This window comes from Cottoperca gobio, chromosome 17, assembly GCF_900634415.1.
Source record: "Cottoperca gobio chromosome 17, fCotGob3.1, whole genome shotgun sequence".
NCBI lineage: Eukaryota > Metazoa > Chordata > Actinopteri > Perciformes > Bovichtidae > Cottoperca > Cottoperca gobio.
In genome coordinates, this window is record NC_041371.1 from 19,610,484 (window position 1) to 19,633,166 (window position 22,683).

General features: G+C 41.7%; 1 protein-coding gene across 1 annotated transcript in view; it reads right to left on the reverse strand.

Moving 5' to 3' along the window:
* The window catches only part of tmtopsa (teleost multiple tissue opsin a), a 54,009-nt gene extending 32,912 nt beyond the window's left edge, over positions 1 to 21,097 (reverse strand). The window contains exons 1-2 of the mRNA XM_029452688.1: positions 20,722 to 21,097; positions 13,546 to 13,874 (exon numbers count right to left, since the gene is read on the reverse strand). Of these exons, the coding sequence (XP_029308548.1) occupies positions 13,546 to 13,874; positions 20,722 to 21,094 (702 nt within the window). The 5' untranslated portion in view covers positions 21,095 to 21,097. The remainder of the gene's footprint in view (positions 1 to 13,545; positions 13,875 to 20,721) is intronic.
* Positions 21,098 to 22,683: the final 1,586 nt, after the last annotated feature.

Here is a 22,683-nt window from a genome sequence, read left to right on the forward strand (position 1 = left end):
CCTTTTACACCCTGGGAACAGTTTCATAATACTGTATTCTCAAATATTATCACTTTGATTGAGAATCTTGCTGCGGTCGATGAGGGACTTTCACATGGGACTAGAGATAACGAAGGCTCATAGTATATTACTTCTACACTTTAATACCCCCGACCTCACATAACCCTCTATTACATGATCTAGCTTATTATTATGGCAGCCATAAGAAACATTAGCTCTTTCAAATCTAATCCAATCAGTTTTAATAAGGGAAATACAATTAATGGTGCTTGCGCTATTCAAAAGAGCACATCTCATTTATGAAATTAAACTAATGATGAATCTTCCTGGCAGCTTTAAAAAGGGTCTTGCTACTAAAAAAAAACTAAAACTACAAACATGATGTGTAATTAGATAAAAGTCCTTCCTACGTTTACTATTTATTTGTGTGCATGAGATATATACTTACTAGGATTTAAATGTAACACAGGTGGTAATGAAAAATAAAAAGTTAACGACATAATTATATACTTCTAGGCTGGCTCTGATGTATGGGTAAAGGGCTCAGGGTCCTTGCTAGAGGTTTCCTTGGTTCCTAAGATAAAAATGGAGGCTTTGGGGTTTGTTCCGAGTGGCCGGACCTCTGTGTAAGAGCTGGTTACTGTGTGCTGGTTGTGGAGCTCTTATTGTCTCTGAGAACACCATAACGGTCCCTTGATGAGCGCGAGGGCTGCTGTGATACTGAACGTCAATGACAGTTTTTGTTTGCCATTCTGCAACACACTTCTAAAACGCTACACACTGTTTCTTACTTTAGACACTTTGCAATAGATTTAATTCTTGAACAATCATTGGGAAAACATATGAGACTCACATGAAAACACTTATACACTAATAAAAAACCAATCCATCTAAGCCTTCACACTGGAAATAGACTCTTTGTGTGTACCCTCTTTTGTGAGAAGTTGTCCAACATGGAAGACGCGAGAGGAAGAGGTTTATACGATGAAGATGAAGAGAGGGAAGAGAACAAAGGGTGGATCTATACACCATCCACCTCATCCCTTACAATTCTATTTGGTTACCACTGCATTGTTTACAGTAACATATTGTATTGATTACTTTAATGTAATGTTACTTTATGTTTTTTGTTGTAAAAATCTGCAATGGCAAAACAATATATATGTATATATATTTTTCAGAAGCCTTTTTTTGTGTGTTCTTTGAAATGTGAGTAGATGCACTGTTCAGGATCAATCTTTCATTGTAAGAGAACAAAACAGCTACACATATTACTAAATACGGCAGTGTTTTGTATAAAGTCCACCAGTGTGTTGTTGCTGCTTTGAAAGAGTGATTTAAATAGTGCATGTGTGTATCATTTTGGTGCAAAAACACCATTTTGAAAAAGGTCCGTTTTGATTGCAGAGTTAAAATTTAACATAGAAGTGAGATGTTTATCATTAAGTGTAGAGTTTTGACACAATGAGCCAAATGCCACAACAAGTGCGTAAGTAATTGCAGAAAGCTGTTTAAAGATGTACAACTGGACCGCAGCTGCTGATGAGCACATCATTAACTTCACTACTACATTATACCTCCCTCCCACTAGATGCTATCTTTCTCTCAGGTCACCTAATGGCTTTTGGAGGTTGGCTGCACTTTTCACCATCATTTGCAGGAGGTGCTCCTCAGTGAGGTTATCAATTAAAGAATAATTGGTATTTAATGGCGTTTCACAGCTTGGATGTAAGTGCAGGTTGCGTGTGCTCTCAATATGTCCACAGATTGGGAATGAGGGGTTGGCAGATGTCATGGATCCCAGAGCTGTAGGACTCGACATGTGCTGCTCTACATCTGCAGTTCTTGACAGTCGCACCATCTGATTAATATGTAATGCTTCCTACACTCTAAATAGTAATATTAGAAAGTAGTGTGTATTAGCTAGGATCTTTTTTCTGCTTTTCTTTTTAAAGTGCAATTTCCTGCTTCAAGACCGAGCAGCAGACTGGTGTGAGCTTCAATGCAAGTCACTGAAACATTAAGTAAGATAACTGATCCACAGGCTGTATATAAGGAGAGCAGAACTAACTTCAGACGCCTCCCTAAGAAAGCCGACACGCTTTCATTTTGATGCAAATTAAAGTATTATACTGTGTGTGCCAAGCAAAATGTAGAAACACTAATAGCTTCAAAACAACTGTTTTGACGCCACAACATTTTGTACAGACATTCATCATTTAAGGATGAATTATAATAACTTTGTTGATTCCTTGACTTTCATCTGGCACCATCATCAGTTCAAAATGTAAATTTGTCCAATACTTGGTGGAATGACTAAATACCTGAAAAAATGACATTCCCATCAGCCTCAGCTGTACTTCGTGTTTACCGCTAATTAGCATGTGTCAGCATGCTAAAATGCTAAACTAAGATGGTAAACATTATAGAGCTGTTTGTTTTGACATCTGTGCACTCTTCCTGTTACCTGTTAACTGGACAAACATCTTCATGAGACGTTTTGCCAGCAGCTGAACAGGAAGAACAGTCTGATACTCATGAATCCACAACTCACTTATGGTTTTGTATTCGCTCCAAAGCCTAGTAGAAAAGTTAACTCGGCTCCAGACTAACTTTTCCTCTGGTGGCACTGGTGCTAGGACCACACAATATATAGTTTTTGGTACAGCATGGTATTAATCAATGACTTCAAATGCTAATTGTTTCCCCCCGACTAATAAGCTGTACACACACTGCGCTGCTATGTTTACAGCTTTAACATCCTAATCGTCCATGACCTGAGTGCAGCCTTTGAAACTGTGAGCCATAACATCCTGCTCTCCAGACTCAAGGACATCGAGGGTACTGCATTCACGTGGCTCCAGTCTTACCTGTCCGACAGATCCCACTTAATTTCCCATCACAACCACTCCTCTGCCACAGCGCCAGTCACCCAAGGCGTCCCCCAAGGTTCAGTACTCGGCCCCCTCCTCTTCACAATCTACATCCTCCCCCTCGGTCAGATACTCCGCCACTTCAACCTCGACTTCCACTGCTATGCCGACAACACTCAGATCTACCTCAGCACCAACTCCCCCCATAACCCACCCCTCTCCCACATCTAATCATGTCTCACAGAAATAAAAAACTGGATGCAACACAACTTCCTCAAACTTAACAGCAGCAAATCTGAACTCCTCCTCATCGGCTTCAAATCCACACTCAGCAAAACCTGACACTCACCATTGACGACACCACTGTTTCCCCCTCTCCTCAGGCACGCAACCTTGGCGTGATCTTCGACCCCACCCTCTCCCTTGAGCCCCATATCCGCCATATTGTCAAAACTTCCTTTTTCCACCTCCGCAATATTGCAAAAATCAGACTGTCTCTCACCCGCCCAGCAGCTGAAAGACTGATTCACGCCTTCATTTCCTCCCGCCTTGACTACCGTAACTCCCTTCTATACGGCATCACCGCAAGCTCCATCAACAGACTCCAACTGGTTCAGAACTCCGAACGCCCGACTCCTCACACACACCAAATCTTGGCACCACATCACCCCAGTCCTCAAAGAACTCCACTGGCTACCTGTCTCCCTCCGAATCAACTACAAACTCCTGGTCCTCACTTACAAAGCCCTCCACCACCTAGCCCCCTCCTATCTCACTGACCTCATCTTCCCCTACCAACCCCCACGGTCCTTCAGATCCACCTCAGCTGGTCTCCTTTCCACCCCCAAATCCAAGCTGCGCAGCTTTGGAGACAGAGCCTTCTCCAGGGCAGCATCCAGGTTCTGGAACTCCCTCACCCAAGACATCCGTGACTCTCAGTCACTCTCCATATTTCAGTCCAGCCTCAAGACGCACCTCTTCTCAACTATCATTTGCTAGCCCCCTGTTAACCGTATTATTATTACTATTATTATTATTATTTATTTATTTTTCCTTTTCTCTTTCCCTTTCTTCCCTCATCCTAACCCCTCCCCCCACTTCCCCTGCTATTGTAAAGTGGCTTTGAGGTCTCGAAAAGCGCTATATAAATTCAATTTATTATTATTATTAACTGCAATACACTGGCTGAAGCCCAGACAGTATGAAAGGCAGACACACAGCTGACACCCTCACAGTTGAACTAATTGATGTGGTGGAGATCTAGCATTACTGGGAAAGTAGCTGCATGTGTCCACGTCGATGCACGCATTAGAATTTGCGTTTAATGATCGGTTACAGAGGGTAAGCTAATGGTCAGAAATACATTTGTTAGTCCCTCGTCTGAAACCCAGTAAATCTATTGGATATTCAGTTTTTGTTTCAGGTGGAAACACATGGCTAAACAGAGCATTTGAGCATATGCACATTATTCAGGACAAAGGCTTCCCATCTTTGTTTTGCTTGTTTTGTAAGCACAAGAAACTACTTGCCATTAAATGTCTACATCTTTCTCATGTAATCATTGTTTGGGTTGCTTTCTGGAGAGGTGATGTGGGGTGGAGATGGGATGGAAATGATAATGGCAACAAAGACAAGCAAGGGGAAAAAGATAGATGATGATGGCACAGTGAAATGGAAAGAAATATCGGAAGCGGGCAGACAGAGCTGGGAGATGAGGAAAGAGAGAAAGAGAGCTTAGAAAAGGCAAATGAGAAAGCTGGGATTCATCGCAGACAATGAAATGAGCCCTTGCACTGTATGTGCACAGATTCAGAATAGTGATGTGAGTGAGAACGAAGAACACACACAGACGAGATAAGCATAATAGTCCAAAGACTTGTCAAAAGAGGGAAAAAGAAGTTAGAGATGGATGCTCAGAGGGCAAAGGGAATGCAGAGAAGAAGAAAACAAGTAAGAAAATCAAGGACCCAGCAAGACAATGAGCAAGACAAGGCACTTGTAATACAAAGAGAACAAGGGCATCATCCTGGAGCCAATCTGACGGAGCAACTAATTTGTGTTTAAAGCGTGCAGCCTCCTCTGCAGCGCAGCAACCGTGCCCTCCAGCATCTCTCCACTCCCCCACCAAGCTCGTATCAAGCAGAAGTGATGGCAATTTTCATTCCAAGCCTTGCGAATAAGTGTTTTCACAGCTGTGTCTCCTTCTCTCTACCGCTCTGTTTGTTATGTTTGTGTTAAATGTTTGTGTGTGTGATGAGTTTTTGTGGTGAAAAACATCAGAGCTCCTAATGTGAACAAAGAAATAAACACAGACAATAATTTGTAGCAGCAGCACATTTGGACATGAGCAGCGGATCTTTTCGTAATACGTGACCAGAGACACAGAGCTGGTTCCGGACTTTTATAAGCCTATTACTTTGTAGATTTGAAAATGTGTGCCTCCTCAGGACGTAAGGGTGTGCCATATCACGCCAATATTCCGACTTGTTGACATGATGATGTCATACTGTTACGCACGTCAACAACAAGTATAGCTTAAAGCAAAACTGCTATCGAATCACCAAAACGGGGAGCGAGGCACGGTTGGCCCTCGGCGTCCGAGGCTCCAAATGTTTTATGAATAACCCCGGAGAGCGTGCATGTGGAGGAGGAAGAGGAGGAGAAATGGCAGTGTGTACAAAATAATAAATAAAAAAACTAATATAATGGGGGTTAAAAGAAGATATAAGGGTGACTTTCTTTGTATTTAGGAACTGGTTAGATTTGTTGTTGTTGATTGTATTTAGTTGTACTATTTATAGGCTATTTTAAACAGAATCTAAGGTAAGCAGATAAGCACCCAAAGACTCACTATTTAAAGGCCCTGTCACACAGTTCTGTATTGCAGAAATTACAAAATTTGTAAATGTACTTACGTATCAGAGCGAATGGCCAACGTTTTCAGCGAATGCCCAACAGATGCATAACGCATTCCTAGCGTATTCCTTCGGCGTATGGTGGAAACGTTTGCCGGCGTATACGGAATATCGGCCATATGTTGGTGTACGTTGTTGAACGCTGAGGCCGTGAAATGTTTTTGAGCATGTTCAAAAATGTTTGTATAAGTACGTGATACGCTATCAATAGGCTCTGTATACGTTCATATACGTTGTATATGCTAATTTCTATATAGGCCAGCATACGTTTCTGCCATACGGAACTGTGTGACAGGGCCTTTAGCAACAAAGACACAGTCCCTCACTGGCTTCCCACCAACACACCTTGCCCGTTGTGTTTGATAGACTGCAATAGAGGCACAGCTCCTCTTAGGAAATGAGGGATCAAGAATGACAAACTTGTTCTGGTGTAGTACGATAGCAGCTCACAAAGTTACCCAACGGGCAAAGGCTTGAAAAAGAGATCTGCTTGCGGCCGATGAAATTACCTCATGACCAGTGCAAGGTCGGTGCATCTGATGTGGGCCAGCACCAAATTAGGACCCCAGCAGTCAGTCTGTCGCTCTCTCCCTCCTCCCCTCCTTTTCTCCCTTTCATCTCTCTGCCTCCTTCACTTCCTCTTGATATCTTCATCTCCCTCCCGCTATCAAGCGCTACCTCTGTGCCACATAGCCTTAAGCATGTCAGAGAAATATGGTAGCACTTGAGAGTATCACTAGATATCCACAGGGACATAAGAGTCACATAAGGAATTCTGACCAAGTGTAAAGATGTTGAGACAAGAGAGGCAGCCACTGGTTATCTAACCAAAGACTACTCGATGTGTGTGTGTGTGTGTGTGTGTGTGTGTGTGTGTGTGTGTGTGTGTGTGTGTGTGTGTGTGTGTGTGTGTGTGTGTGTTCATGTGCATATTTTGTTCTCTTTTTTTAATTATGCAAATTATTTAATGATATAGTTTATCCGTGTCACTCTGTCAAAGCTGTAATCCACAGGATGCTGCTTTCTGCTATTACTTTGATGACATCTTTGCTAAGGCTAATTGAAGGAAATATTTTGGGTCTTTGAAATCTAATGGCTCTGATGATTCATGATCCATCCCAACCCAGTGTATCAAAGCCGAGGGTCATCATCACTCCAACTACTTAGTCGTGCCTTCTGTCCTCTGGCAACAAAGCAACACATTAGTAGTTCTAAGTGAGACACCAAATTATGTGAAAGTATGTAAGTAAAAGGTAATCCCTCTCCAAACTTTATTTTCATATGATGTGTCTTGTGGGGGGAAACTGTGAAGTCCCATAATGTGTTTTCACTGTATTTGTGTAGAGTTTCAAAGAATAATCAATTAGTTGTCAAATATTAATTATTCTTCAACTATTTACTGTAGATAATAAATAATTTATAGGAAAAGTCATAATTCTCTGATTCCAGCTTCTTAAATGCTTCTTAAATTATTTTCTGCTTCCTTTTCTCCTCTTTGAGTTGCGGACAAAACAAGACATGTAAGGACATCACCGTCCCTGTTCAGTAATCCTGAGCACAGCAGCTTTGGTGTAGACATTTTTAATCATTTATAAAATGCATAAAAATGTCTACTTTTCCAGATTTATATTCCAGCTTTATATCAGAGTGAAACAGGCACACATAATATACATAACAGATGGTGATTATGGTGGTGTGTAATTGAGTGGTCTGCCAGAAACTGGAGTCACACAAATTGTACAAAACAAAACGTTACATTGTGCTGTTTGCCTGATAAAGCAAAATGGCAGAGTGACCCGGCCCTGCTCTCCTTTTAAAGGGAAGTAAAAAGAGGACGTGTAATTTATTCCTCCTAATGCCAACTCAGGCTATTGCCACCTACACCACCTGCTGTCCCTTACCGTAATACCCAAACTGTGTCACCACACACTGCAGGCTTTGTATAATAAATGAGCGGAGCACGGAGGACTGGACACAAAATATTCAAGGTCTAGCCAATTTTGAACTGGCAACCGGAGATAACAAAGCTGCCCCCTAATCAATTCATTGTTAATTAACCAGATAACATGCAGCTATTTTTATTGTGTTGGTCGCTGTAGGGGATAAAAATGCCTTTCCATCGGTCAATGTTGGTGAGTCCACTTTTCAGAAAAATGCCCAAAATACTCATTATTTATCAAATCAAACCAGAGCCTTGCATGTGGTTTAACACCTTCAGTGGGGAGTTTCAGAATTGCTTTGTTGCAGTGTCTCTTTAACCTTGCTCCTGAGTCAGTGTGTGACTGGTAAAGTATCAGTAAACACGTTCACTGAGGTCATGTGACAAACGCATTATGTTCAAGCCGCCCAGCACTGCCTGCAAGAGCAATAGAGCTGAATCACACAAATATATTATGTGAACGTGCTGTAAGGGACTTGCTTGTTTTGCATGGATTTGGTTTGTGTCTTTTTTATTTGTGTGTACAAAACAAAGTGGAAAAATGAGAGGAATACATTTGCAAAGTGTGCCTTTAGTTTCAGTGTAAATCTCCTAAAAAGATACACAGTTCCAGCAGCAGCATTAGGATGTATTCAACGTCATTACCTTTTATAATGTGTGTGGATTTCGTTGAATGAATGTAGACGTGGTAAAACGGATGCTTTTGTTGATTTTATATTCTAATTAATTCCTCTGCATATTAAACTGTATGTGAGATAACCTGCTGACAATAGCACAGTGACAGTTATCAGTAGAAATATTGTTATGGCTTGTTGCATATTCGTACAGACTGATTTGATGAACACGTTTTATGAGTATGTGAAGCAAATAGCATCCTACACAAGTAAATGCTTTACCGTCACAGAGTCAATACTTATGTGCTCATTCAATATCACATTAAACCATCACCATTTTTGAGACGGTGACCAGCAAATTGAGTGAATTTGCTAAAACAATAATCCAAAGAAGAGCTCACAGCTCCTTTCTGCTGCGCTGATAAAGACCACAGTTTACCATCACAGGGTGACAGCACTGACACACTTACAAGAAATCAGAGAGCCTGTCTGTCTGTCTGTTTGTCTGTCTGTATGTCTGTCTGTCTGTTTGCCTGTCTGTCTGTCTGTCTGTCTGCCTGTCTGTCTGTCTGTTGCCTGTCTGTCTGTCTGTCTGTCTGTTGTCTGTCTGTTTGTCTGTCTGTTTGTCTGTCTGTCTGTGCGTGCCTGTCTTCTCTTTTCCTGTCTATCTCTTCATTTCTTTTACTGAAAACCCATCAGCAAGCAGTTTTCACATCATGGCAGGGGAGAGCATTAGACTAAAGTTCACTTTATATATAATGTAGAAAGCCACATCCTACTAAACTGACAGGGCTGCATAATATGAGGACAATATGCAATAACGTTGTTGAATATCACGATAATGATACTATTTGCAATAAATAAACAAATTAAAGTGTACTCAGTTCTGCTACTTTCAGTTTAACGTTAAAATACAACAAATGAATAAAAAATAAATTAAAGGAAATTATTTCCAGCATTGAAATTGAACAGAACAAATGAATTATAATTACATTTTAAAGTGTTGTTTCCAACCAAAACTCTCAACTTAGTCAGAAACTCCTTGTGTGCAACATCGCCGTCTTTTGTGATGTGTAATCACACAAGTTTACATCACGATGTCAATAAAAAAAAAAAAGATATATTGTGCAGCCTTATAAAGTAAACGTCCTTCACACTCTCTGTGTCATCCCTCACCTCTGATGTTTGGTTCTACTGTGAACTCGCATCAAATTGGACCAAAGCCAAACTTGATCCAGTCCTTCCCATGTGGACCGCTCCATAGAGCTGCACATTATTAAATGAGAAAGTTCAACTCTTCTGCGGACAAGTTGCTCAGCTACTTTTATGCATCCCAGCTGGGGTTCTATGTGACAGGAGTGCAGCCACGGTAAGTGGGAGAAGAACGACCCTGAAGAGCATGGCGAGTCATTAAAACGAGCTGAGGGAAAGAATGCAGATGTAATCATTCACAAAGAGAGGATACAACTTGCCTCCTTCTTAATCTATACAGAGAACTTCAAGTGTTTTCTGATGAAGAACCACAGCAAATAGACAAAGTGTGAATGGGGACAAGAGAAGAAGAAGAAAGTGAAAGAAACTCATTCAAAAAGATCAAGAAATACCGCACACACAAACGCTGCCAAAGACATGAGAATTACGACTGCTGAGAAGTTGTATAGAGACGTGTGTGTGTGTGTGTGTGTGTGTGTGTGTGTGTGTGTGTGTGTGTGTGTGTGTGTGTGTGTGTGTGTGTGTGTGTGTGTGTGTGTGTGTGTGTGGCTTCCCTAGAGAGAGCACTGCCTTCCGCACTGTCACCCCTCATATTCTTCAGTAAGTGTGGGACTGTGTGTGAAAAACCATCGGTTACTTCACGCCTCTGTTACTTGTGTCCTGTGATGGTGGTTTTTATTGACGGCCAATTGACGGCCAAATAGGTGCGTCTGCTTTTTTAATTACTTTAATTAGAACATTAAAATGACACATAAAGCACAATTATTTAATCTGACACTCAAGGAGCAGAACCTCAGCTCAGATCTGCACAACTATAAGCACATTCACAGCCGGACACTTTTTGCAAAGCACACTTAGGTGAGTTTGCAATTGCTGTAAGCACCTTTCAGTCTTAAAGACTATAAAAATGACATTATGTTTAGATTATATTCTGTTCTGATTTTCACCACTTGGAAATGCATGGATGTATTGACAGACTTTTGCAATTTGGAGAGAAATAAATATTAATAATATATATAATATATTTGTATATCAGTGTGTAGTACTGGTCTTCATGTACTTGACTTGACAATACCTCTGAAAAAACCCTGACTATCATTAGAAAAGTAGAAATGTTAAAAGAGGAGATTGATCGCAGCAGTGTGTTTTGTAATGTATCGTTTTGAACAAAGTGTTTAATTTTGTAAGATATTTGAGGTGTTCTGCTACTTGTGTGTGTAGCTGTGTGCTAAAGCAATCGTAACAAACCGTAAATGTTTTTACTGCAAGGAATTGTGGGACGGCATCATCTCCTTTCCTTTGGTAAAGGATGGTCCAGTGTATCTTGTGCTAAAGCAGATAAGAAAGGAAGCATTGAAGCACCTTTGCTTCAGCTTTTAGAGAATTCCACCAGCTCTCATCATGGCTCAGTTACAAACCTTCCTAAGAAAGAGAGTAAAGTACACATATTGTTATATGTACCTGTAAAGCGTCTTTGAATACCTTTTAAAAGCACTTGATAAATAAAATGTATTATTATTATTAAAGTGTGACGTCACTGTTACCATCTGCAGTGGTAAAATTCTGAATGCAGAAAATAGCACAACTGCTTAATGTGTAGGCTTCACGTGTATTAGCTATTAGTATTTGAGTTATATATGCAAAAATGGATAAATAGCTTAAATTGTATGACATTTACCAATAATAGGCTAGACATAAACATTGGCAAGGGACCTTTACAATACAAATCTATAAATCTTTGTTTAAATTATAGTGAATAATCTTGCATGTTTATCAATATTGCACACACTGTTAACTTGTGTATCTTTACAGGTGGTGAAAATTATTTATTTCTGTCATGTTACGCAGCGTTTGTTTAATTAAAAAATTAATGACTTAATTAATTTGTGATTATATGCGTAAACTCATGATTTTCCTGAATGAAGCTTGTTTTTCCATAATTTGATGCAGAGTGGTGTGAAATAAATGAATCATATTACTGCAGAGACATAACGGTTCAGATCATAACCGTTTCAAAGATATATTTTCCATGACGCGAGCATGCGCTCACTCTTACATCCCACACAAGGTCCGTCAAAAATGCAGGATTTTGCAGAAACGTATCTGTATAACTTTAACTGATCAGTTACATGTCTCTGCCAGGTAACGATCCCTCTGGAACTTTCCTAAATATTAGCAAAGAATGGAGTGATATACTAAGTTTCAAAGCTTGATACAGATTTTACTCCTACCCCTAAAAGCAGGGCCTAAAATGCATCACTGAGAAGTTTTAACCAGGAAACTGATTTCCTATACTTTGAGAGGCTTGATAAATAAGAGCTCTGGCTCAGCTCATTCTCAATGTGAGACCAGTCTATGAAACGCATCAATCCAGTCATTGAGATAAGTGTGTGAACCAAATGGTGTGTGTGGTGACTGTGCCCCATCAGAATGACAGAGACCCAGAGACTGACTTTATGGACTTACAAAAACGGATTTGTGCAATAAAACCACACTTTATGATTCATAATTGTAATAAGCTTTGCTGGAAAACAGCCGTTGAAAATGCGGCTGCAGGTTTCGGTTCGATGCTTCACGGCTTTAGGGAAAAAGTAGGTTGAACTGAAAAATGTTTAACTGGCAGAGATCAGAGGAGTGGACACTAAACAGCAGGAGTCTATTGTTTTACAGCAATATCCAGCATCTAGAGGCTTTTAATTTAGTTGTATTTCGACTGTTGCTGCTTCTGTTCTTAAGTTGAGATTTGTTGGGCTGCAGTTAATATTGTAACATTTCCACAGTGAGATACTCGGCATCTGCTGAATCAGCGGGCAAGAAGCAATGATGCTATCGTATGAGCTTTATGTTTTATTTTAGCGTTATTGGTATATTGAAAAACTTTTTTCTAAAATGGAAGTTATTAAACCTTCAATAGCTGTTTTTTTGAGGGGAGGTTGGTGGGAGCAGAAACGGACAACAAAACATTTGAACTTTTTAAGTTAATATGGTGAAGCTGCTAGCTAAACGTTGCCTATTTACACATCCAGCAGACACGGAGCAACGTTAGCATTCATTGGGATTAAGTCTCTGACCACCTGATGAATGTAAGCCATATTTTCTTTTTAGCTCTGTTTTGGTTTCTTCCAACTCCTGAGGGAAAATTCTTGCTCTTTAGATGCTAAATGCGCCGCTATGTTCACCAACTACTTGCTAACTGTGTCTGCCTGTGGTTTAGTTGCTGTACATGTAGTATACACAGGGTTTTTAGGGCATTTCCATTGGAAACAGTTGCCTGCTGCTGTTGGGAACAAGGTTCATAAGAGCAGCGAGAGTGAATCAAAACACTACAGTTGCTGGATCTAAAACCAAAACAATGAGTTGAAAGACGCAAAAAAAACACTCCATAGAGCGGAGGGGAACTGTAGAGTTGGGATATGAATCTCTGTGGGTAAAAGAGTACTAGTTTGTCAAATTAAAGGTCCATTGTTCGTTAATTAATTTTAACCACAATAAATCACTAATGTTGAGACATTTAACATGGTGTCATTATGAAACAATAAATGTGTTGAACTGGGTCACCCTGAGTGTGTGTCTCAGTGTGTGTGCGTGTAAATAGTTGAATGTGAGGCAAATTGCACAGCACTTTGGATAAAAGCGCTATATAAATGCAGCCATTAATTTACCATTAACCTTTTAAATGACCTCTGCTGAGTTTCTGGCAAAAAGGGAGACTATCTGTAATGAGGCTGCAAATTAAAAAATGGGAAACTATTTAAAATGTTATGTCTCTGTCTGCTTACGTTGTTGGGATGCATATGAGCTGTTACCAGCACTTATCATGCTGTCTCCTAACATATGAGGGCTTATGGGAAGTGGAATATGCGGTTTCAGTGTTGAAAATCCTGCCATAGATGACATTTAACATGGCAGCCAATGGTGAAGGAGCCCCTAGGCTCATTGGTGCAGGTACTGCAGGTTTAGTGGAAGCCTTCCTTGTCCCCATACTGCCTCACCTGTCTGATGGCGCACAGCAGCTTCCCATAGCAGAACACGATCACCAGGAACGGTGCGATGAGGCAGAAGATAAACAGGCATATGATGTAAGATATGCTATTCGCCGTCTTGGCCGTCCAGTCGACAGAGCAGGTGGTCCCGGGACCCTCAAGGCCATATTTGCTCCAGCCAAAGAGTGGCGGCACGGTCCAGATGAGGGAGTAGACCCAGGACAGGGTGATGCCCAGGGAGATCTTCCGGTAGTTGGAGGAGTCCGCCTCAGTGGGCACCATCATGGTGCTGTAGCGCTCATAGGAGAGGACAGCCAGGGAGATAAGGGAGACGATGCCTACAGGGTGGACAGGGCACACACATACACAGGTTATTATTATTAGGTTATAACGTCTAGTACAGGTTCAGTCCCACAACGGGAGGAGTTCCATACAATACACAAGCTAATTGAGATGCACCGATCCATTTTATTTCAGTTCTGCCCATACCGATATGTATATCGATACCGATACCAGAGGGCTTTTTGCATAAAATTTGCATTGCATTAAATATAAATGTATTCCAAAGCGATTCATTTGAATTGTAGGCTTCACATGAACGAGTAGGAGGGCAAACTGCTATGGCAACTCCTTTATTGTTTTAATAAAACTTGAACAGATCAAGTGCACAGCCATGCATTAGCATCTTATCCCGATTTAAGGCAGGAGGACCGTCTCTGTGAAAATACAAACCGTAGTAATTTGTTGTTTATGGACCCGAGAGAGACGGAATGTCCTCGGCCCGCGAGCATCTGGGCTTGGAGCAGCCATTGGACATCTGTACTAAAGACACTAGCATAGCCAACTGTAGACAGCATGCGCAGGTGTGTTATTCCTTTAATACCCTGACTACTGTTCTTCACATTTAGTGGGGCCATCAAATAGACAAAATAGCACCGCCTTTCCATCTACTGTAGTGAGGAAAAAATGTCATATAAAGCTCTTTCTGAAATCAAAAGTTCAGCTCACAGGAGCTTTCTGGTTTGCAGCTTCAAAGAGTGAAATGTGAAATAGTTTCTGTGCACGGGCCTGCAGCAGATAAATCATAAACAGCGGCAATACCTGTAGTGTCTCTGCTGGACAGAAGCAATGCGGTGAAACACAACAAAGATTTGGAGAAGCTTTTTTTCTCTCTCTCTCTCTCTCTCTCTCCCTCTCTCTCTCTCTCTCTCTCTCTCTCTCTCTCTCTCTCTCTCTCTCTCTCTCCTCTCTCTCCTCTCTCTCTCCTCTCTCTCTCTCTCTCTCTCTCTCTCTCTCCCTCCCTCTCTCTCTCTGCCTTTTCTTTCTGAGTATTTCAGAGGCACAGCAGCAGGAGCCTGCAGCTCAGTGTTCATGCTGACCCCTCAACCTTTTTATCCTGTTTGCTATTTGTTTCGAAGCCATTATGATCCACGAGGCCATCCTTTATGCCCATTGATTTTCAGCTGCAATGAAGCGACTCTGAACTGAATTCCCCCTTTAAGAAGGTGGTCCAGGCCTTTCACTGAGGTGCTAATGCACGATGAATGAATAAAGGGAAAAAGTAAGGAGGGGAAGGGGAAAAAAGTTCTAGCCAGTAAAACAGGATGGAAACAACATTAGCTATGGAATTTGTTTGTGTCTGTCTGTGTGCAAACACCTCGAACACACTGTTGAGTCTCTTTCTCACAGCGCGTTGTGCTTGTGTGTTGCCCCCAGATATTGCGCTTGTGTTGCTTTTCCTGCACAGACTTCTTAGCTCCGGGCTTTTATTAGCTCTGCTACTGCAATATTACACAGTCAACACAGTTTTACAACAACCCACTTGTGTTTCTGTTTGATCTCAGCTGACACACTCATAGCAACCAATCCCAAACATGTTTTGCAGATATTTTGACAAAAGACGCTTATTGCTGCATTTTTCCTCCGTTCTCCGTTTACATTCTTAACAGCTGAACTGTGTTCTCACAACAGGTGGACTGACTGATCTCTATGTGATAGTGTTCATAGCAACACTTGAACCGCAGCCTGAAATAAATAGGCTGTTACTCCAGTGTGTGATAGAGCAGGCAGTAAAAGGTAGACGGAATTTAATTTGGATTTGTGATTCATCTTGATTGGTTAATGAATTTCTACAGTTTATACCGTGGCCACAGAAAACACTTTTTTCGATTGGCTCGGAGCATCAGGAAAAGAGGACACCTCCAAAATAGTACTAGTCAACGCTTCAACCAACATGTTGTGTTAGTTTGTGTATTAAGCTGCAGGAATCCAAAGCCACAGTACTGCGGCTCCAACAGTTTAACTTTCTCTGATGAAATGGAAATGACCACTGGGTAAACTATAGTCTCCAATCAAGGTCCATTTACTCACTCGCTCTGGAGCTTTTGACCATGTCGCATGGTCTTGATCTGCAGATGAAGTTGGTTTACTTGTCTAGTAAAACTCAACGCTGTGCCAAAGCTTGTCCTAAATTCAAAAACATTTCCAACGTGAAATGTAGTTTTGTGTCTAAAACTCAGCTAAACTTTGTTTTGTTTTGGAGCGCAATGACAAATGTCATGTTTTGTTGTATTAGTGTGAGTTGATTATTATTAGTTTAGAGAACTTTACGCTTTTGGTGCAGCTTCTCTGTTTGCCTGTGATGAGAGATCCACTGAAACATGTACCAAGAATCGAACCGATACCAGTGCTTCTATTTCACCAATTTAAAAAGATGTATGCATGGAACTCATTAAGGTCATTTCTATATGAGGCCAGGCATTGCACCTGTACTCAGGGTCAGCAGCCTGGGAAGACTGTGAATGTACATGTAACTAGAGCAAGAACATGAATTTGATAATGACTTTGACAGAGAAAACTGTATTTAGTGTGGATTGATCAGCTCTGGCCGCATCCAGTGTATCGGTTTCTGTGCATCCCGAATGGTATGAACAAGAAAATACACTCCTAGATTTCTTGATATTATAAAATACCATACATTTAAATAACTGACAAGAAAAGGCAAAGAATGCTAGGACAATAAGAACTTGGTTTCTGAGTCATTTCTGTGAACATGTGGTGTAGCACATATTTCAGATGACAGACTGATAACATAATTGGAGCCAAATCAAATCACACTGTCTCAAAACTGCAAAAGCTAATTAGCAGCTCTCTTCCATGACACCCACAGAGAGGCATTCACATTTCATATGAGCAATCATGTTGTTGCACCAATTGACAGCCATCTATGATATATCCCTTTTTAAAATATGAAAACTTGATTATCCTCACATGTCCTTGATGAGAACAGCTCTTTCTCTCATTACAGTTTGGGTGACAAGGAAATCTTTGTTCCTGGCAATGTTGTGTAGACCCGTACAACTTCATAGCATCCGAAATCAAATATCTTATGATCTGATGTCTGAGGAAAGGCTCTTCTGTCTCTGATGCTCCTTCACTCTCTCTGTTTTATCCATCTGTTAGAAAGCATCTGGTTCGGCTTCACTTGTCTGATACTGTAAATCCAGGAAAAGGCAGTTTGAATAAATAACACAGGATCAAATAAAGCTGTGTGTGCTCTATAAATCCCAGTGTCTTCCCTCAGGGTGCACAGAACTTCTGTGATTTACACCAACAGGTAAAGAAAAAAGAGAGATCAGATTGCAAATGTGTGGCGAACATTACGGACGACTGCTTTGGAAAGTCAGACTCAGCGTGTGCAAAATGGAAGTTCACACTAATGTCCGACTCAAACCAGACACCCACAACATATTTGTGTCCCTTTCTGTGAGAGTCTCTGCACTAATACACTATTAATTACACCGGCTCATTATCTGGCTCGCTTTCTCTGACCTTTACAGCCGAGCGGCATTGTTCCGCTTTCTTTCACCCCGCTGGGACATCTTCTTACCATCGCAACGAATTAAAATCACAAGCCAGGTGTTGCCTGTACCTGTGCTTTCTCTCTCCCCTCTACACGCTCTTCCATTTGTGTGCACGCATCTGCGCTGGTTCGTGTGAAAGCGTGCGTGCAGGAGGGCAATCTAACTTCAGTATGCAGCGAGCGGGCCCAGCAGTGCAAGAATAATCCAGTGACTGTGTCAGAGTCCACTTGAGTCAGGAGGAGGCAGCCAACAGTATGCAGGAACACGCAAACCTGGTGTCAAATAAAGACCCTCTCCTGTTCCTCCACAGTAGAAAGGTTCAGTGAGATGGAGAGAAAAATGCAAAGAGGCAGGTAGAAGAGGTGAAGCTGCTAAATGGATGCCAGGAGGCTAACGGCAAAGGGAAAAACTACAGGGTGTGAGTTGAATTCGTGCACACACGCGTCTCACTGCTTTTGGCATAAAGTCAAAGCGGTGGAGCTTCAATTGTTCAGTCATTGAAAAAAACAAGAGACTGCAAGCGAAAAATAGAAATCAATGTCAAGAGGGAGAAGGAATACAATGTTCCAACACAAAACTAACAATGTCTTTGTTATTGACAGTGATGCCCCCTAATTCTGAAGGAACATCAATCATTCAGGAAAGCTTTCTAGAGGTTTGCCGAAGACAGGCGGTCACTTTGTCAAAGCTGCACCCAGCATTATTCATCTCAACAGTGAATTTCGCTTTTCTTTTCTCTTTCTTTCACTCTGTTTTTATGAGCCCATTGAGGAATTACTTATCCATAGCCAATGAAGGTTCTAATGATGTCTTCGAGCCATCTCGCTCTCTCCATCTTTCACACACTCTCTGTCTCTCTTCCCTCTTCGTTTGAGTTTGAAGAAGCCAAAGTCTTGTCAGACAGATTTTATTAAATTGGCTCCTTGTGGATGTCAGTGTTACACATCTTCAGATGGTGCTAAATCTCGACATAATACAAGGGTTAGCGAGACAGCAGATACAATCAGAGTACTTCCAGATACTGAGAAACGTCAAGGGCTCGTTTTATTGTTCGCTTTATATGACTGAAATAAAGTGATCCTATTTTGGAAATTGGCAACTTATCCGAGAGGAAGTGGAAGTAGCGCTTGTGAATCTGTTTTCAATTTAAAAGTTTCGACAAATCCAAGAGGCTTTTAAGCAAAGGAAAATTCAATTTAGCTATGTTGAACGTACTGTGCGAAAATAGTAGCAGTAGATCAAGGAAAGAAACAGGGTGTCCTGGTGAGGAAAGCGAGGGAGGGATTTGTATGCTGCAAAAATCTGACTCACTGAGTGTAGGGTGTGTGAGTCTTTAATTCCTTCCTCTGCTGCACGGACTACTTAAGTGGCCTAACCGACACAGCAGGCTCAAGGTGTAATGTGGCTCCCTGCACCTGCAACATTTCCCTGAAAGAGACACACAATTATTATAGAGATGCAAAACTACCACAAACGGCCCCAAAGAGTGTGTCTCTTTCAGTCTGGAGGTCTTGCCCCGATGTAGGAGCTGGGGGACAGTTTGCATGTCTTTGCCCAGGGGCCCCATTGTCTCACAATCGAGCACGGTGTTCAGTATGAACAAATACAACTGGGTTTACAAAACAATAAATGACAGTTTTTTGATGTCTAAAATAAGAACAACATCTCTACTCCTGTCTGTTTTTCATTCAAATCATAGTCTGCCAAACATTCTTTGAAATATGCACGTTGATTGGTATACAGCAGTGCAAATGTTCCGACATTGTGTTAATGTCAAACAGTTGAGAAATTAGTGTTTTCAAAACCCAATATCTCAGGCTGCATGGCCTTCAGAGGTTGTTTCAGATGCCTTGGAAAGCGTTTAAAGCAATTAGTGGGACTGATAACAAGAGAGCGCGTTCATTTAAGAACTTTTACATCAGGCCAATGACTCCTGATGATTGAAGCATTCTGCAAATGAATTTAGCATCAAACACATTTCATCCCAATTCCTCAAATAAATGCATTTGAAGTGTTCATGTGTTCAGTGCTTATTAAGGGAAATGAACATTATTCTGTAGTTTATGTTTCTAAAATACAAAACTCCTTATTTGAAACTTTTACATAGCACCCCTGGTCCTCCAAAAATGAACACTAAGCTTTTCTTCCCCAGCCCGGCCCTGGTTCCAGGTGAGAGAGTGAGTGCCTTATTCTCAGTTGCATCATTGTGTCCCATTTTCATCAATATCAGCACTCCTGAGCAAAGGTAGACCACAGTCCCCTTTCTCATTACAGATTTCCCCGGGTGATTTTATTTTGCAACAAATGGTGCTGATGCATCTGCCATAGCCTGCTCACGGAGTGAGATCGTGTCCCCACAGCCCACCACAGGCCTAAATGAACAGTGATGACGCTTCCCTTGCCTCATGCACAGCCACTCAACTAATATAGTAACAAGCATTTAGCGGCCATTTAATAGCAGGCTGCACATTTCTCCACACAGTACGTGCAGCAGTCTAATTGCACAGTCCTGTGTGACAGGTTTGCAGAGTTCGTAAAGACATTTGAACAAATGATCTGTCTGTGAGGGAGCGCTCAGCATATGCTTTCCCGAAATACCCCCAGCGATATTATACCATAAAAACGCATCCACGTGCAGTTTTGGAGGTGGCTGGAAGGGATTGAACAGTCTGCCATGCAGCTGGAGATAATGACCAGAGCCACACAAGAACTCTTCACCTGGACAAAAACGTCGGCATCACCAGGGACCGCAATAGTGGATGTGCGTCCATGCGTAAATGATCCGCAGCATCTCGCTACGTGCTGTGCTAGATTAACCGCAAACAACAACACATGATGAGACAATCCGCACCTTTACCAAAAAGACATTAACGATCGACAACCTGCACGATAATCATGACTGAAATTATGAAAAAGAAAGAGAGAGACAGGTTGTTCAAGTATGCGGAGGCATCAAATCATAAATCAATTGGCCGAACAATAGGTTGGATATTTTCGAATTTGGCGCATATGCAATTAATTTTCTCACTGTTCAATTCATATGGGCTACGCAGATAGTCAGGCTTTTATCAGAAAGTTTGATATGACCAAAAACACGCACCGTTATAAGGAAATATATTAGTTATCACGTTTCTTTTCTTATTATTCAAAATCTTTAATTTCGAGCCCATAAATGAAGCTCTAAGAAGCGCGGTGCTCTGGGAGCGATCCACTATTACAGCGCACCATCACTCAAAACTGACAATTTACAGTAGTTTACATATGTAACAGAAACACACAAACAAATCGTCCATCGTCAGTTAGATTCCGCATTTCTACTCACCAAAGAGGGAGTTGGCGAAGCCGTACCACATGCATCCGCCTTCTCCTATGAGCCACCTTCCCTGCGTGCTGGCAGCAAAGCTGAACGGAGTCCCCAGTACGCACACCAGCAGGTCGCTGATGGAAATGTTAATCAGGAGCAGATTGATGGGTGAGCGCAACATCTTATAGCGGCAGAAGAGCGTGAGCACCAGCAGGTTGTTCAATAGTCCGAAAGTGCCGATGAAGCCCAGACACACAGCCACGACCAGGTTCCCTGTCGGGGTGAGGGTGGTCTGGTATGTGTCTCCCCCCAGGTGCCCTTCCCCGGCCGCTGCACACACAGGGCTGTTGACCCCCGCGCAGCCGCTCAAGCTCACGTTGGACACGATCATCGCGGTCCGGTGTCACGGCGGTGGCACACGGGGTGGCCACGGCGCACTGAATGGCAGTTAATGTGTCGTTGGCATTTCTTTGTTTTTTTGTGGAAAAATACTTTAAAGACAAGCTGTCGCCAGCAACACTTGTTGCTACAAGAAATGTCAAGTGGAAAAAGTTGAGACAGACCGAAATGCGTGACCATCAAATAAGTGTTTGTTGGGGATGTCAAAACTTTGTGCAGTTCAGAAGGACTGGGGGCGTTCAAAAAATAATAAATAATAAAAAACCGAACTTTTGGTTTAGTCTGCTCCACCGTGTGGCACACTCACTCTTTCCAGAGACGTCTCTCACACAGACACCTTTCCTCTCTGTCTTATTTAAATCACTGTTGGCTGCTCTCCAGCTGAGGGAGGGGGGCGGAGCACGCTGGCGCTTCAGTGGGGAAGAGAGCAGCATGGACATTTAGCAGCAGACCAATCAGACGCTCATCATGCCGCTCACAGACAGAAAACTGCGCTAGAGTCGACCCGCTGTGCTCAGAGCTCTGTTGAGAGAAAGTCCAGTTTAAAGTTTCAGGAGCTGTCCTCTCTCCTGTTGCTGCTTTCACGTCCACCACATATCGAGCGGCGTTGTCCGTGGTGCTGAACATGTTCTGTGAGGAGCGGATCAGCAGCTGCTCCAATCATCAAATGTCTGTCTGCATTTTAATTTCAGTTTTGAAACAATTAAACTCGGTTGAAAATGACAGAGCCATGAGCGTTGATTTCATTGATTGTGGACATAAACGTAGCAATACAATATGAGCTCAGGACTATCTACTATACAAATGTCAAGTAATACATGAATAAAATGCCCCAGGTGAGTTAATGATGATCACACTTTTTAGTTATAGGCTCAAAACCTGTCTTAAGTTTATTTTAAAATGAAGTACATTGTTCATTATTTGGCAGAAAGTGAAGTCTTACTGCTGTACTTTTTAGACCATAAAATGAGGATGAGGTCACTTTGGAGCATTGTGAAACACCTGGCAGAGCAGAAGTAAGCTCAGCTGTCTCTGGGCTGTCGCAGATATCCAGAGGTTTGGATATTTTCCATGGAAGCTGCTTTTTTTCCCTACAGAGGAAATCAATTTAAGTAGATTTTCCGCTGTCCGATGACTTTTCTTCTTTTCTGTTTTGGTTGATGCTATCTGTGAAATAGATTCATATTTCTTCCCATCTGCCAGCAATGAAAACATATACTCCAGGTATGGCAGTTTCAGACTGGAATAATGAGGAGCAGGGAAATGTTAAAATATGATGAGTGTCAGGCATCTCCCCTCATGGTATCCATATATTCTAGCACCAGCTGAGAGAAGCTGCAGTCCTTGTTTTGTAGATAACACACTATTGCTACTGAACCTTTGCTCCCTTCAAACATGCATAATCTGGACTAACTAGCTGGTCCGCTAGAGTGCTAAACTAACCTCTCTTCTGTTGCCTACTCCACACGTCTGACAGATAGTGTGCCACCACACTTTTTAATGTTTTGGAGAGAGAGACAGAAAATCTACATTTTAATTGTATATTCACATATTAAGTGTCAATATTGTGTTACATTTTTT